Here is a 16,560-nt window from a genome sequence, read left to right on the forward strand (position 1 = left end):
ATTAGCATAGTACATATTTATATAATCTATTTCTGCCATTCATAAAACCATATGACATTTACAGCTATCCCTTAAACTACAGAGAAAACAGGAACTGTGGGGAGTCAGCATAATTATTTAGATGTGGACTGAGGGCCTTGAACCTAGATTGACTTTAACATATATGTCCTCTTACATACACAACAGTACCAAAACATTAAAGTACTTGCAACGGGATACGGAGGCTTTGGATTCCAAGTCAATTCCTTGACCTCAGCCTATGTCACTTAAAGCAAAAAGGCAACTGGAGCACCATCAAATGTGTGGAATATATCACACATTACATAAAACGTGCTGAATGTTTCAGTCCAGTTTCTACAGGTTTACATCACAGTTTGCATTAGTTGACAGCCTGCTTCGCAGTCTCAGCAGTCAGGCCAAGGATTGACAGGACATGAAGAGACTGAACTACCTTCTCACCTCAATAGGTGGTTCCTCCAGAACAGGGTTGAGACATATTGATGAGACACTGTGGGGAAGCTCGCAGTGCTGCTGTCTGTGCTGTACCTGTTCTGTGGATAAATAGAAGGGTTCAGTCTCTAGGGCTGTCAATCTGGCACCTTTCACGAGCGCAAAATTCATTTTGTTTATTTAAAAAATGCCCTGTTTTAGAACACTCACCACTTGAGTGATAGTTCTGAAGAGCACAGTGATTTGTATAGAATTCCTTCTTAGCATCTCCTTGACAGTTCTCCTAGTCTTTTGACCAAAATACAAGTATTCATCTGCATATCTTAACTTCACTACAAAGAAAAACACCTAACTAGGCATACACACATGCAAGGGTACACAGATCATCTGCCTCTTTTGTGAATGGTCCAGAAACAAGCTAGGTCTATTATGAAAAGCCATGCAAATCTTAATGAGGAGAGGTATTCCTGCAAACAAGCATATTAGTTCTAATACTGCCTTTTTTTGTCCTACTAATAGGTTCCAGATCAGAGATGGCTTCCGTTCAGTCAGAGCAGGGGACAGTCATGCAATCAAAGCAACTGAGGATGGGCTCTTATGGAGTATTTCATGGCAACCTTTGCTACCATAGCATTTGTGGAGGCTTAAACCCTTCCCAAGGCTACTTATTCCCAGTAGAGAAACTGACAGAATACAGTTGTTTCAATTCATTATGCTCCCCATGACCAAATAACCCTGGATTAGCCATAAACCCTTTAAAATCCTGTGTCTGCTGACCTATTTCTGCTCACTGTCATATCCTCGTGTTTTATTCTCTGAATTTATCCTCTATACCTAGCAACAAAGGAGCAGATGGAACAAAAACTTTGCTTTCTCCTGTATGGAAGTAATCTGCATCATATGGCACCTTCATCCAAATCTAACCTGGATGAAAGGTGACTACTTTTATCTGTAGCACAATCCAATACTGCATTTGCCTCAATTTCAGATACAATTCTCTTCCGTTGTCACAAAAATGGAACCGTATTCTTCGTATGATCACTTAGTCATATAGCCTGAGCTTTTTCAAAAGACATCTGAGCTAGTTCCACATCGCATAACACTTCGCAGTGCCGACACCTCCGAGCAAGTGACAAAGCAAGCTTGCACATGCACCTACACAAAGCAGTGTAGTACTTGTATGCAGAAGCAGCACATCAGAGCGGTACCACAGGAAGACTAACGGTTCCTGCCTCTCAGATCTGTAGCTATAAGGGCGTAATGAGTGCTAAGTTAGGGTTCACGTCACAATGCTCCACTGAACAGAGCAGATAGACAGTGGAGTTGCTAAGAGTATATGCCCCAGTGAAATCCTGTGAAACGTGAGGAACTAATCTCCTTCTGCACCTTTGAAATGACCCAACATTCACCCACATCTGAAAGATGTTTAAAAGCACATGTTGTGGGAGCCATTTTTATTCTGATACTTCCAACACAAAATCAAATTAAATAACCCCCATGAAGGAATCACAAAAACGCAACAAGTTTCCATCTAAAAACACAAAACAAGAATTCAAAGGCACAAAATGTGTGTGTAACCTGTTTCTTATTATAAATAAGAAGTATGTAGCTTTGCTGTAAAACCCAAAGAGTTTTTTCAAGTGTGTTGCTATCAAACTTGAAAGCATGTTTTCTGTTAAATGCTGTTGATTTGAGTGTTTTTAACTACTATACCCATCATTCCTACTGCAGGTTTCTAAGCTCCCTGCTACTAGCACAGTAACTGCATCCTGGAACTCAAAAAAACACTGTGAAATTATTCAGAGTCCAACTTTTCTTCTTCCAAAAGAAAATGAAGCCTAGGAGGACATCTTAAAGGAATACACACCTAAAGAATCATTAAAAACCGGAGCTGAAGAAATACACAGAAGTATGACACACAATAAATGTTTGAATTTCCACTGTTACTGGCTCGATATTCCTGTGAACAAGCAGAACAACTATTGTCCTCTTCCCCTAGTAGTAGTGCAGCCCTCCCAAAATCATGGCACTTAAAACTATTTTAGCATCCCAAACTACCACATCCTTGACTTACACCTTACAATTGGTTTTGTGTATACATATCCATACTCCCCTCCATTATCTACTACCTCTCCTTGTTTACATTATTTACTCAATGGAGAGGCGTGTCTAAAAAAGCAATTCAGGACACCTATGTCAGTCTCCTGTCTCTCATGCTCATCTCTTCATTTAGCAAGTGAAATTAGAGACCTAAATGTGGATGGGTGAACATTCACAGCTGTTCTGAGTAAGCTTTATGTAAACACAGGACTAAGTTTCTTTCATTATAGGACAGGGTTGATTTACAGCCAGTACTATGTGCAAACAGGTTCAGGAAATAAGTATTCCAACATGCTTTAAGGAATTATGTTAAAATTAGATACTCACTGAAACTGTCTAAATTTTAATATTTTTCCCATTAAGTGGAGCATCTAATCCTTGCTTATGCTAGTGATGCTGCTGCTTTAAACACAGTATTGGGCCAAAGTGTTTACTCATTCATACTTAACCCTGGAGTCCATTTTCAGCCCAAACTCCCTACCAGTCATCAACTGCAAATTAACATAAGGAAACATGTAAAAAGTATTCATGTAAGACACAGAAGTATCTTTCCAGATAGTATTTTGTACATTTTCCTTAGAATATATCCAATTTGTGAGATTCTGCCCCATTTTCTTAATAAAGTCTAAAACATAAGATACAATCACAGCATATTTGGGAGCTAATCTTGTCCTTCAGCAGGCTTCTGCATGCTTTCTGTTTTAGACAGTCATCACCATTTCATCCTGTGAGAGGCATTATTATTACTCTTACATGATTTATGGCTCAAAGTGCACGAGATGGTGCAAAGATCCTGTGCCAAATTCCCAGATGGCATATAACATGAGCCAAACTGCAAAAGACTTGTAAGTATGGGTATATCAGTTTCATCAAAAGGGGGAAAGAAAGGAGTAGTATTTAAAAAATTTAAAGGGGAAAAAAAAAAAAAGAAAAAAGAGCAAACAGTTCCAAATACTGGGCACAAAACCAGACAGGTAATTTTTTTTCTTTCTTTTTTACAGTCTTGTAATTCTGAAACAGCAGCCATGGACATAGCATTGCCATTAAAAAATGTAACCCCAGGTTAAAAATAACAACAGGCATTACAGAAATTAGGCCAAACAGATTTGAGCTTAAATCAACAGAAGCGGAGCATCTCTTCATGAGCCTATTTTTAAGCTAACATTTCTTCTGATGATGTTTTAATGTGTGAACACTACCCAGTGCAAATCCAGTGTAGCCTGAAAGCATCTGCTGCTACGTCCAACAATGACTGCATCAGGACTACACTTAGTGTTAGTCAAATATGGTATTTAAAAAATATATATATATTTGAAGACATTTTAGATGAGTGACATTTTTAACTTGATAACCTAATATTAAAAAAATAACAAAAAAGGGAACAGTGAAAACGGGGATTTATTTGATGTTTTTAAACAAGCAACTGTCATTTCCTTCTGCTTATTTAACTTTTTATTTTTTACTAGAATTCATTTAGTATTTTGAGATTTTCAATATAACAAAGAACACTAAAAAATACATTCTCCAATACTCTAATCCCATGTTTATAAGCATGCCAGAGCTTAATGATGAACCACTTAAAAGAAAAAAAATCTGCAAATCTGAGGCTGGCAGACCTGTAAACAACAACAGCAGAGTGCTTTACCTTCTTGTGATTCTTGTAAACATTTCTGTGGGCAAATCCCTTTCCACAAAGCTTGCATTTATAAGGTTTATCTTCACTGTGTATTATTTTGTGTGCAGTCACTTGATCAAGTCGTTTGAAGGACTTATTGCAAACCTCGCAGGTGTAGGGGCGTTTTTCTGCAGAAAATGAGTGGGGGACATTTAATCTCCTGTTTATACAGGGCGAGAAGATGAAAGGCAGAGACATTCATCTCCTCAGAGAGATTTTTGCAATTAAGTCAACCCAATTAAGATTAAACCAATTAGAAAGACATCTAATGCCCTTTATGTTAGACAGTTAAGTCACTTCACAAAAGATGAGCCATGGTGTATCTCAAGAAATTGGCACATTCTTTGCAATAATCATTGCTAAAACTAAATTCTGATTAATTAGCTTAAATCAAAAGAGAATGACTTCAAAGAGGAAAACTCTGTTTCCAGATTACAAATGTGAAAGAGGGCATGACAGTTTAAATGTTTTAAAACTTAATTAACAATATACATATTAGCTTCCAAAACCAAAAGTTCCTATGCAAAAAGCCTTTATGCTTCAACTGGTGACTGCAACTTCACTACATTAATGCTCATCCAAAACTGTCAAAAGAAAGCTAGGAGCCTCTGAGATATATATTATGTTACAAGAAACGAGCTTTTGGTGTGGACCGATACCAAGAAAATAGTTCAATTATAAGCCTGTGCCGCTGTGAAAACCTGCATTTTTTAAATGCTAATGTATTTGAGAGAACAAAGTTTGTGTTTCCATTGTGTTGGCTGGTGTTTCTAATCACTGGTGAAAGGCATAGAAACACTAGACCGCAGTGATCTGAAATCCTGGCAGAGCAAATTTGTGTCATACTGCCAAACCTAAGGACAGGCCACTCCCCGCTCACAGTGACCTGTTCTGGCAGAGGACAGGCACAATAAATCATTGGTGTGTGGTCTGCAAAACGGTGTGGAGTATGAGCTGCTTGCCTCTGACTGGAAACTATATGCAAGTGAGTCCACTAAAAAAAGATATATATATATATGAATGAAAGTTTCCCCTTTTATCACAGATCTCTAGCTGACAGCATACCCCAGCTCCCATCCTCTTCTCTTCGACATGAAATTCCACCCAGCGGTTCTTCGTCTCCTCTATAAGCCAAGTAGCAATCTTTTGACCCATTAAAGCTAACGGGCATCATCTACCCCAGCTAGCATGAAAAAATAGATTGACAAAGCAGCAACAGGGAGAAGACTATAGCATTACACTTGGATTTTTGAATGGCTTAGAAAGGATAGCTTAGATGGTTTCCTTGGAACCTGAGATTTGCTTGAACAACTCGGGGCAACACAGAATTCATCAAGCCTTCTATAAGAAACTAATTCAGGTAAAACTCAATATATATTAAATACACATACATATACACATACATATAGGTTTGTATTATTTTTGTACGTTACCTGAATGAGTTATCATATGGCGTTTTAACTGGTTCGCTGAAATAAATTTCTTGTCACATTCCTGACACTCAAAGATCTCATGGACCTGCAAAATGAGTGTTTAATGATAATTAAGTATGTGTCTCAAACAAGATCACACATCTTGCATACACAGAAATTCTCTAATAGACCATAACTATTTCTTAGCCAGTAGCTATACTAATACTCATGAATATTCTGTGATTTCCCCCTTGCTAGTCCCTTGGTGTAAAACAGTATCTCTCAAAAAATAAATATTCATAATTGCAAACAAAAAATTATCACTAAAACTATATTTAGAAGCACAGGCTATGCAAATTTGCAATATCAGATCCATTTAAAATATCATTATTATAAAAGCATTAAAAAAACAGATGCAGAATACATTTTCAGAACATTTTCTTCTAGTCAAGAAGATGTAAGTAAAAATAACACAGTAATTACTTTATAACTACTGTAAGCATTTAAAAAAACAAGTACTATCAAACTCTTTCAGGACTGTTTGCCTTAAAAGCTTTTAGAGGCAAGACAGTGGAGGGGCAGCTGTGTCTCTTAAAACTGTAAGTGCAGTAAGCATTAGCAGGATTTTCAACATCACAGCACATAACGTCATCAAGGACTAAATGTTGGAAAAACAGAAGAGGCAGTTGAGAGCTGCAACTTCTGATACTCAATTAAAAAAAAAAAATCCTGTGTTATTTATTGTTCCCCAAAAATCACAACACATACTAGTTCTCCACCTGTCATGATTACCATTCAACCTTATGCTCTGTATTATGTTTGCTGTCGGCAGCCTCCCCTCAACCTAGTCACAGTGCAACTGAAGATACATTTCAGCTTTTTGGAACTGCAGCCTTAGACAGCAAAACTTCTGGGCAGAGATCACATTTATTAAAGCTTTTTTGGAGAACTCTACAGACTTTCTGAAGGAGAATCTGGAAGCTAAAAATAACAAATATCAAAGGTTCAGCACAATACTCTAATGAAAAACATTTGCGGACAGCACAGTAAAGAAGCTCAACTAAGACTTCCACTTACAACAAACCAAAACAACCCAAAAAGAGATTCTCCATAAGTATTCTGCCTCACCATGTTTTTATGCTGCTACTCACAAACTAACTTTAGAGCAAATTAAATGTTTTAATAAACTAAAAAGTGATTATGCCATTTCCTACTATCTCTGCAAACTTGCACACTTTGGACAGTGATGCTTAACAAAATGCTCAGACAGTATCAAGTGGTAAGCTCAAATGAAGATCATTCGTTCTAAATATCCTGTTTACCCAGCTGCATTTCAGATTAATTTCTCTTACATACACACACAATCTACTACTCTACCCTTTCCCAAAAGATCTAAACTTTTACTTAGATTGTTGACTGAAGTTTACATAATCCTGCAACCAAGTGCTATCAGAATGCCCCCCAACACAATTATTTGAAATAAGTTTTAAGGTATTCTAAAACATAGTATTTAATACATCAGAACTCAGACTGTGCTTTAACACTATACAAATGTCTGATTTCAACTGATGAGCATTGTTCGATAAATAGTCTCACTGAACACATTTGCATCAAAAGAGACTTACGTGCATGTGCATTAAAAAGCTACAGCTATCAAATATATATTCTATAGCTGGTACTCTTTAATCCATTGTTTAGAAAAGAATCAGACACAGACTTGTATGCACCTGTATTAAATAGCTGTAGCTATCAATTCTATAGCTGGCACTCTTTAATCAGTTCTTTAGAAAAGTGCACAATTACATGATAAAACAACAGTAATAAAACATAGCAAATATTTTTATGAATAATGATATTAAAACGGATTTTCATTTTAAGAAAACTTGTCAAGTAACATGCTCTATGAGTACACAGGCTGTAATACCACAGACAAGTGCTCATGCAATGATTTACTCGTGTAACAAAATTAGTCTCATTAGGGGGCTGTAACAACTATGAACATAAACCTCTGTTACATTAAAGTCAGAACATACTTACAGTTGTTTCATAGGCATTTGAAGAGCTATACCTTCAGATAACAACTTGCTAAGTGCTATACAAAACAGCAAGAATCTGAACAAGATTAATATATGCTCAGATAGACAGACTCCTTCACTTACAGGACTGACAATTTTAAAATTTTCACGAGGTCTATTGAAAAGCAAAAGGTCATTCAACAGAGTTCTGGGGGTGAAATTGAGCTAAAACTTTGAAGATACAAGTAATCCATGATCAGCTTTTCAATAAACTAATCTGAATGTCAAGCTACCACTCCAAGAACTGGATGAGACAGTGCTTTGACAGAGCAAGGATACAAGAATATTGCATCCAATTGAAATTATTAAATGATAATTTTAAAGTGATGTTCAAAATTTGGTTTCCTCTACCTTTCTAAGGCTTTCATATTAATCATGAAAAATAAAGATTGCACAGTAGAATAAAACACTGCCCAGTGTTGAACAAAAAGGGCAGGGAAAAAACCCAACATAGATGCTTGGAACTGGCAGGTGAAAAAAAAAAGGAGAGGGGGTGGGGGGGGGTGGAAATCACATGATGTTTAAGAGTGACTCTCCTCACCATAATTTTGCAGGAAGTCCTGCTCAACAACAAAGAAAGTTAAGAAGGAATCAAGGATTTTTCATAAACAATAAAACACTCTCAATATCTTAGAACAAATGATGAGTAGGATCCTTCTTGGTCCTGTCATTTTCTCTCCAGTAGACTGTGCTACAGTATGCCTCTTGATGAAATCTTACAGATTCATCTAAGAAATCTGCTAAGAAATCCAGAAGGGCAACAGCACAACCTAGTCTTACCAGTGAAGCACAATCCTGCATTTCATACAGGCATTTGGTTTATGACCTTTTCCAAAGTCAAAAGGTTTACTGCCTTACACTCAAAGATGTCCTTAATCTTTTCTTAACATGAGAATTAGCTACTTTACCATTGAAAACACCTGCCTACAACAAGAGTCAGAAACTGACCCCACAGGTGTACAGCCAGAAAGAGACATAGCCCCCCCAATCCACCTACAAGTACTGAAAGCATAGTACTATCAATTCTGAGGGCATCATCCTGGGAACAGAAACCAGCAATGCTGGGATTTGTTTGAATTTTTCTTCCCTTTCCACTTACAGAAGAGTAGAGCCTCAGTGGAGAGGCCTGGCAGCCTATTCACATGTCTATGCTCACTTTTAAATTTAAGATCCTGTGAGCAATTCAAATCCAAAACATGAGACACCTATATTCAAAGGTACAAAAGGAACCCTTTAGCAAGAATCTGCATCGATGAAGACAGCACTCCTCTTGCTTGCTTCCTCACTATTATCATCATTGAATGACTGAATTTTGCATTTTACTTAAACTTCAGAACTTAGTATAAGAATATAATTCAGATGGTGTTTCATTTGCTCTTGCAGTAGACATCACAAACCTGCAGAAAGGAGATTTTACAACAAACTTTTTCATTATATTACCGTGTTCTGTAAGCTCCTGTACAGCATTTCCTGAGTGGTGTTTGCTGGGAATTTATTTTTTTCATACTACCACATCACTTCGCAGCCCAAATCATGGACTACTATAAATATCAGATAGAAGGATGTCACTTTACAATTGGAGGATAAGACAAAAGAGAACAGGTGGATATAGAGAGAATGGAAAACAAAAAGATACCTATCACCACAAAAAGCAGTAATATCAGTGGATCAACATCGTACCTGTTGTTAAAGTTTTGTAGGCATCACGCAGGAGGAGGGTTGTATTATAGTAAGTAGTTTTAGAATTCAAATGTAAAATAAAAAAAATGTAGATGAGACTATTCTGGGTAGGACTATAATCACTAAGGAAGACAAGATCATAATCCAAAATTATTTCCACACTCTGAATGAAGCTCCAAAACACTCAATATTTAGGAAGAAGAAATCAAATGCACAAATGCTACATGATGACCAACAGTTTACATAGCACCACTACAGAAAACATTAACGAATTCCAAAGAAAATATGAATAACGAGACTGATGCTGTTGTTAGAAAGCACTGTCATTCTGAGATGTATTAATAGATACATTCTCTATATTAATAAACTCAGGACAATCATTCCACTATACTTAGCACTACCAAGGGCTCCACTAAGCATCACTGCTCTTCTTGTTTGGGCAGCTGACTTCAAGAAGCATATATGTGAAAAAGACAGAATCCACAAGAAGAAAAAGCTTACTAAAAGAAAAAGTAGTTTGGAAAAACAGATGCATGAAGAAAGGTTGAGATAACTGTGTTTGTACAGCCTAGGAATTGCAAATGGAGTTCATAACAACTTTGCAATATGCTAATTGTTACAAAGAAAAGAGTGGTGAATTTTTCTTGGCATTCTCTCAGATAAGAGAAAGAGCAATTAACTCAATTTGCAGTAAAGAAGATGATTTAAGTAGGACATCAGAAAAACCAAACTGGGCTAATGAACACATTCAAAAAAGTTGATGGCACTAAAGCTGAAAGTCAGAATACAAAGAGACATCTATGGAGGTGGTAGAATTTTCTTCAGTGAAACTTTTCAGGAGATGAGACAGAGCATATCTAGCATGACTTAGGTACATGCTCATGCCTCTCTGTGAAATAGAATGGGCTAGAAAACCTCCTGAGGTCTCTTCCAGCCCTGCATTTCCTTGAATTTATTGAGATAAACTAAAAGGAAAAAAAGAAAAAGCTGTGCCACCAAAAATTAGCATGGTACCAGCAACAGTCTGGAAAACGAGAGGGTAAGTAAGACTAAGGGACAGCAAAGTTTAATTGTGCATGGCTAAGAAAGGGCTTATCTTTAGACATTTAAGGCACAAGCAATCCGCAAGACACACAAAGCTAAAAATGGGTTTAAATCAAAGATGACATGAAAGCTACAGATCTGAACGACCATGTCTTCAGAGAGTAAACAGACCTCTTAAACTCACCTATAGCCACCCTCTTTACATTCTTTCTCTGTGTTTGTCAGACTTCTCTCTTCCTGTTGTTTGGGCTTATTTTCCGTTATCTCCTATACCCTACCTTTCTATTCTCTACTTTTATTTCTTTACATTGACAGGAAATGGGTGGGGAAAAATCTCTTTTCCTCCCTGTTTCATCTATTATTTTCTTACTGTTTTTATTGCCTGTCTAAATATTCTTGGCAATGTTGGTAATAGATCCCACCCCACTTCCCACAAAAGCAAAGTAATTCAAGCAAACAGAACGCATAAGTCCTACATGCAATCTCCTTCACTATCTGATGTAGGTGTGTGAATCCGGAATATCTATTTTCTGGATGTCTTATAAGAGGAGCCAATCAAGAAGAGGAAATAAAGTTTTATGCACCAAATCTTCATGGTGATTCTTAAGATGAATAAGTGTTCAACTGACCTACCATCACTGCTACTTGAAAAGCTTGTTTGCAAGTGTCATAGTGTCTGCACAGAATTACAACTACTGAAACAAAACAAACATTTTAATAAAATGCACACACTAACCATGATATTCTGCATTTTCAGGGCCAACATAAGGTGCACTGATGTGTAAAAATTGTAATTACATGCAGCAAGGCATACCACGATTTGGTCTGAGGAGTAACAAAGTATAGCCCCCCCATTAGACAAGAAATGCAGGGCATATTAATACAAGGCAAGGAGAAAAACAAATTAAAAAGGAGGGGCCCCACCATTTCCTTTGCAACAACATATTTTAATTGATATCATCTATATCCTCAATGGATTCAGGTTATAACCAGGGCATTATTAAAGACTTACAGTTAATCTGATAAACAGTACAATGTAGCTTTTTGTAAAAACAGAATCTCCTGGGTTTTAGCGATTTATCAAATTAATCTTGCAGGGACTTCCTTTGGGTATAATGGATTCAGAATCTCATATTCATAGTCCATCTGTATTTCTATATGAACCCCCTTACTTCCAATAGATGCTTTTCAAACCATTAACCCCTCCTGTTCTGGTTATAAAAGATTATGTGCATAAACAAAAAGACATTAAAAATTTGTTTTTGAGGAAGACTTTTTTTTTACTACTGCGTAACTAAATTACAAATAACAGCCTTGCTGGTATGTCACAAAGTAATAAGAAAGATTGATTGTATTTTGTACAAAAACTGAAGGCTCATGAACCTATTTTATGGTCTGTATGTATCCTATCATTACATAACATACTTTTACATTTAGCTTAGTCTTTAAGAATGCTGAAGAACAGCAGGCAACTTTGACTTAATGTTGGAATGCATAAATGATACAAGAAAAAATATCTTGGTATTTGGTAAAAGATGCATTAAAACTTTAGGAAGATTTTTTTGTTTAACCAATTGTGATTACAAAAATAAATACCCACAATAAAATACATTGGTTTTGTAACCATGAAAGAGATTACCCAAAGGTTTGCATTACAGAAGCTTTCAAGTGACCTAAGCACCACAGTCTCACATCCTAGTGAAGTCAAAGCCTGCTGTGGGTTAGCCTTCATCTTACTGACCTTTCGATGCTCTTGGAGATTTGTTGCTGAGGAACATTTCTTACTGCACACTGAACACATCAGCTTCTTCCTAGAATTTCCTGAAACAGAAACAAAATACCACCAACATCTTAAAAAGGAAGTGCTAAGAAAGAACCTAAATACTTCCACTGAGTCTGTGACTTTTCACAGGTCATTTGACTGACATAAGATTTTTACATTTGTATCCCATCTTCAAAGTGTTCCATATCATTCTCTGTGGGTGTCCAACAAACCAGTTACTGATGGAATGTAAATCAAGAAAACTAGAACAATAAAGAAAAAAACCCTTCAAATAGATGTTATCACACATCACCAATCCAATATGAAGAGCACAGTTCACAACTAAGAACAACTCACTTTACAACTGAACAGTTGATTTCTTCCAGAAGTCAATACAGGAGTTAGTGCAGCAATGAGAAAAAAGATCCCAAACTGAAGTCAAAACCACCATTTCCCATTTTTCTTTATTCAGAAAGCATTAAGCATTCTATTATATAAAATAATATACCATTAATAGTCTTTAACTGAACGAGACAGGGAAATCGTATTAGCACCAAATCATGAATTCAAATTTCATCTAAAATGTAAATTACAAAACAAGCTACAGGTCAGCTACCAGATGCATTTTCCTTCCCTGTTCACAGTTGCTTTAAAAAATAACAGAGCATTTAATTAGGTTTATCTATTATTTACCTTTTGAAATTCATTTTATTAACCCACAAAGCTATTTTATTGCAAGACAAAGCCACCACAAACCTAATTCTTTGTTTATAATTACATCCCCATGCAAGATATTTCCTAGCGTATGTAAAAAATGTTCGTATTACATCGAACACTATGAAGAACAGACACAAAATGAAAGAGGAGGGGAGTACTGCTTAGTCAAGCACAGAGGAAGTATGGATCATAAACAAACTCATTAGGTAGCTTCCAGCTCAATTTTTCAGACTCTCAGCATCCTGTATCTTTCCTGCTCTCGCTGTCCTAAAGAATTCATATGGTGTTCATCCTTCTTAATACAATGTACCCTGTCAATCGATTGGCTCAATACTTTAATTTGTAGTATAAAAAAAGTACTTAATCTCACATATGCATTTGCTGTTATAAAACTTATGATAAGTATTTATATATACTGATATACACATAAATACAGGAATACACTTAGTAGTTCAACTTACAAGAACATTAATGAGACCTTTTCAGAGGAGAGAAAGGTGATAGTGACTATCTGTTCATAGCTTTGCATAACGGGCAACACATGTGACAATCCTTTCTACTTTCCCTTGCCTCTAGGTAACACAAGGCAGGAAGCAATTCTAGAAGTGTCCCTCAACAGTAGTAGTTTATTTTCCTTCCTGCACTGACACCAGTGTGATTTAAGTGGTAAAATAAAAGCTCTGCTCATTATGCAGGCAGAGCAAAAATATCCTCCAGGAGTCTGCTCTCAGTCATATCTGGAGTGATCATTCAAGAGAATTGTGGAATTTGCATACTACTACATAACTGACCAAAGCTAAGCCTAAACATAACAATGCTCATGGATGAAAAAAATTCTTACTCATACTGAAAAAAGGACATAATCTGTTATAAGAATGTTTACGGAAGGGTTTCCATATGCTGTAAGAGTTTGGCAGAAGAAAGATTTCATGTAATGAAAATCTTACAAAGCATCTCAGTGCTGTCATCATCAACTAAAGACTGTTTTCTTTGCACTCTGGTATTCTGCTGTCCCCACACATACTGATCTTCCATTGACATTGAGAGAGGACATGCAGAGAAACAGAATGCCAGAACTGAGATCTGCATTGTGGACCTGAGAGCAGTATTTTGCCTTTTCATGAAAACAGAGTGAAGTTTGATTGAAAACTATTGATTCACAGTGCACAGATATAAAAACGCTAGGGCCTAACAGACTAGCGGATTGTCTGGTCTGGCTTCCTGCACAACAGAGGCTATAGAATTTTATGCAATACCCTCATCAAGCCTAATCGTTTGTGAAGCATGTCTTCCAGAAAGACATCCCATTGTGTCCTGAAAATACCAAAAGATCAAGAACTCACCACTTCCTGTAGCAGTTTGTGCCAGTGGTTGGTTTTCCTCACTACTGAAACGTTTTCGCTTTATCTATTATTTGCCTAGTTTAAACTTCCCCAGATTCCTATTACATTCTCTGCCGTAGACTAATGATTCATCTGCTATACTGTAATTTCTCCCTGGGGGAGGAGGAATAGTTACTCTTGCAATTAGTTACTTCTTGGTTTTCTTTTTGATACAAATGAATCCATTAAAAAGAAACCAAAGACAATGTTTACTCTGATTTGCAAATATAAGGCTAGGAACATGTTAGAGGGTCTTTTTCCGAAGAAACATTAAACTCTTTCTTACCACTGTGAACGTTTTCTTTATGTTTTTTCAGGGCATCCTTACTCTTGAACCTCTTGCCACAGCTATCTGCCTTGCATATGAATCTGGCATCCCCTCTGCACGCCTCCTTGTGCTGTTCGTAGCTATATGGGATAACCAGTTAAAAAAAAAAAAAAAGCAAAACATAAAGCAGTATCTACAGAAACCAGACACATAGCAAGTACTCTGAGCTTAACACATGCTGCACTGCAGAGTTCCAAGGCCACCTCATGCATTACTTACAGCAAATAGGAATGAAAGCATTTGACTTCTTTCACTGTTAGGATTCACATAAACTAACAAGCTTGAAAGCTAACATGCAAAGGGAGGCCAGCAATGACATGACAGCAGTCCAGTAACTCAGACACAAAACCTCGATTCTGAGCTGAAGGAAGTATTGCAAACAGAGCACTGAAAACTTCTTGAAGAGTCTCCTGGGCTGATATTCTCTGTGCACTGAAGTACACTGAAGAAAAATAAAAAAATAAAAAAAAATAAGGGGAACATTCTACAACTTACACAGGCTTGCAGCAGCTAAAAACATATATATAGCTCTACAAATCTTGCAATAGATGAGTAATCTATTTCATATGTGGTCTCCTGGAATTTAGTGGGACTAATCAAATGCATAAAGAGCGAGAGTCAGGATCATGCTGCTGTATCCTCACATAGATTAATCTTACTTTGCATGATGTAAAAATTTACTTAACTAGCTATACAACACAAATCCAACTTCCACTATAGACTAGAAGGAACAAGTTCAAGAGAAACTATTTATTTGCCTCCACCAAATACTTCTCTGCTATATAATTTTAATTATTTCCATGAAAGGACACAGAGCTCATACAGAACCACCAGTTCTAGGAATGTTCACATTATTCAGGTGTAAGAAAGATCAATTTATTACAAGAGCAGCTTTAAGTGTGTTCTATGCAATATGAGTCTGTTTCTTTCCAGTACAAGAGAGTTAGATTAAATATACTACCTATAATCACTTAACCATCTAATGTACTATCTGCAATTAAACATGTAATAAAAAGTAATATATCTATTTAATTGCAAGCAAAAAAATATAAACAACAGAAGACAAAAACAGTTATGTTTTTGCACAAAAGTATAATTGTAAACTTTAGTGACAAAACTGCATATTTAGACAACCAAGGACAGTAATGATGTGTTCTTAAATCTCACATCTTTCATGTTTCTATTTGCTTTTTTTTCCAATCACCCAAATATTTAATTAAGCAAATGTGAAGCATTGCTTTTCCAGTTTTTTGACCTTCTAGATCACCATTTACTTTCTTCTAAATCTTACTTTAATTCTGTAATTACATCCGCAGGTTAAAAATTACATCTCCTAAACTACTAAGTAGTCCACTGATGGAGACCAAGGGTTTTGCACCAAACAGCAGCTCTGATCTGGTCTACAGTGTATGATTTGAAAACAAAAAATTAGCGCCATTTTTTCAATTCAAATTGAAGTCTCTAACAAATACAAGAAATTAACATATTAGAAGACTTATATGAAGGATAAGGGTACAAATACATAAGCAAAAAAATTAAAGCTTAATTTGCGATTAAGCCAAGAGAAATAAATGATTGAATTAAATTGATTTAAATGATCCCTGAAAAAACACTCCTGTTTCTACTCACTGTCTTTGTAGAGCTTGTTTAACAGGGAATTTCTTTCCACAGTTTCGGCACTTAAATTCCTTTTCCTCACTGGGTTTTTGGTGCAAAGTCTGAAGATGTTCAGCTAGAATCTCCTGGCTGGCAAAACTGGATTCACAGTTTGGGCATGCATGGTCCTCTTTACAGGTGAGGGGATCTGCATGATTGGAGGCAAAAACCAGTAAAGTAATAGTTTTCAGGGAATATTTTGGTTACGTTAAGAGAGACCCTCTGCCAGAAACAGATTATGCAAAACGGCATCACAAAATTCACAAAACACATTGTCTC

At 36.4% G+C, this 16,560-nt stretch overlaps 1 protein-coding gene across 2 annotated transcripts in view; it reads right to left on the reverse strand.

Annotated features, from left to right (window-relative positions):
• PRDM5 (PR/SET domain 5) overlaps positions 1 to 16,560 on the reverse strand; it is an 87,366-nt gene that overhangs the window by 41,690 nt on the left and 29,116 nt on the right. For both annotated transcript variants that reach the window (XM_059826952.1, XM_059826951.1), the window contains exons 5-9: positions 16,255 to 16,429; positions 14,584 to 14,705; positions 12,178 to 12,257; positions 5,659 to 5,743; positions 4,196 to 4,353 (exon numbers count right to left, since the gene is read on the reverse strand). In XM_059826952.1, the coding sequence (XP_059682935.1) occupies positions 4,196 to 4,353; positions 5,659 to 5,743; positions 12,178 to 12,257; positions 14,584 to 14,705; positions 16,255 to 16,429 (620 nt within the window). The remainder of the gene's footprint in view (positions 1 to 4,195; positions 4,354 to 5,658; positions 5,744 to 12,177; positions 12,258 to 14,583; positions 14,706 to 16,254; positions 16,430 to 16,560) is intronic.

The sequence above is a fragment of the Gavia stellata genome, chromosome 19 (genome assembly GCF_030936135.1).
Source record: "Gavia stellata isolate bGavSte3 chromosome 19, bGavSte3.hap2, whole genome shotgun sequence".
NCBI classification, from domain to species: Eukaryota; Metazoa; Chordata; class Aves; order Gaviiformes; family Gaviidae; genus Gavia; species Gavia stellata.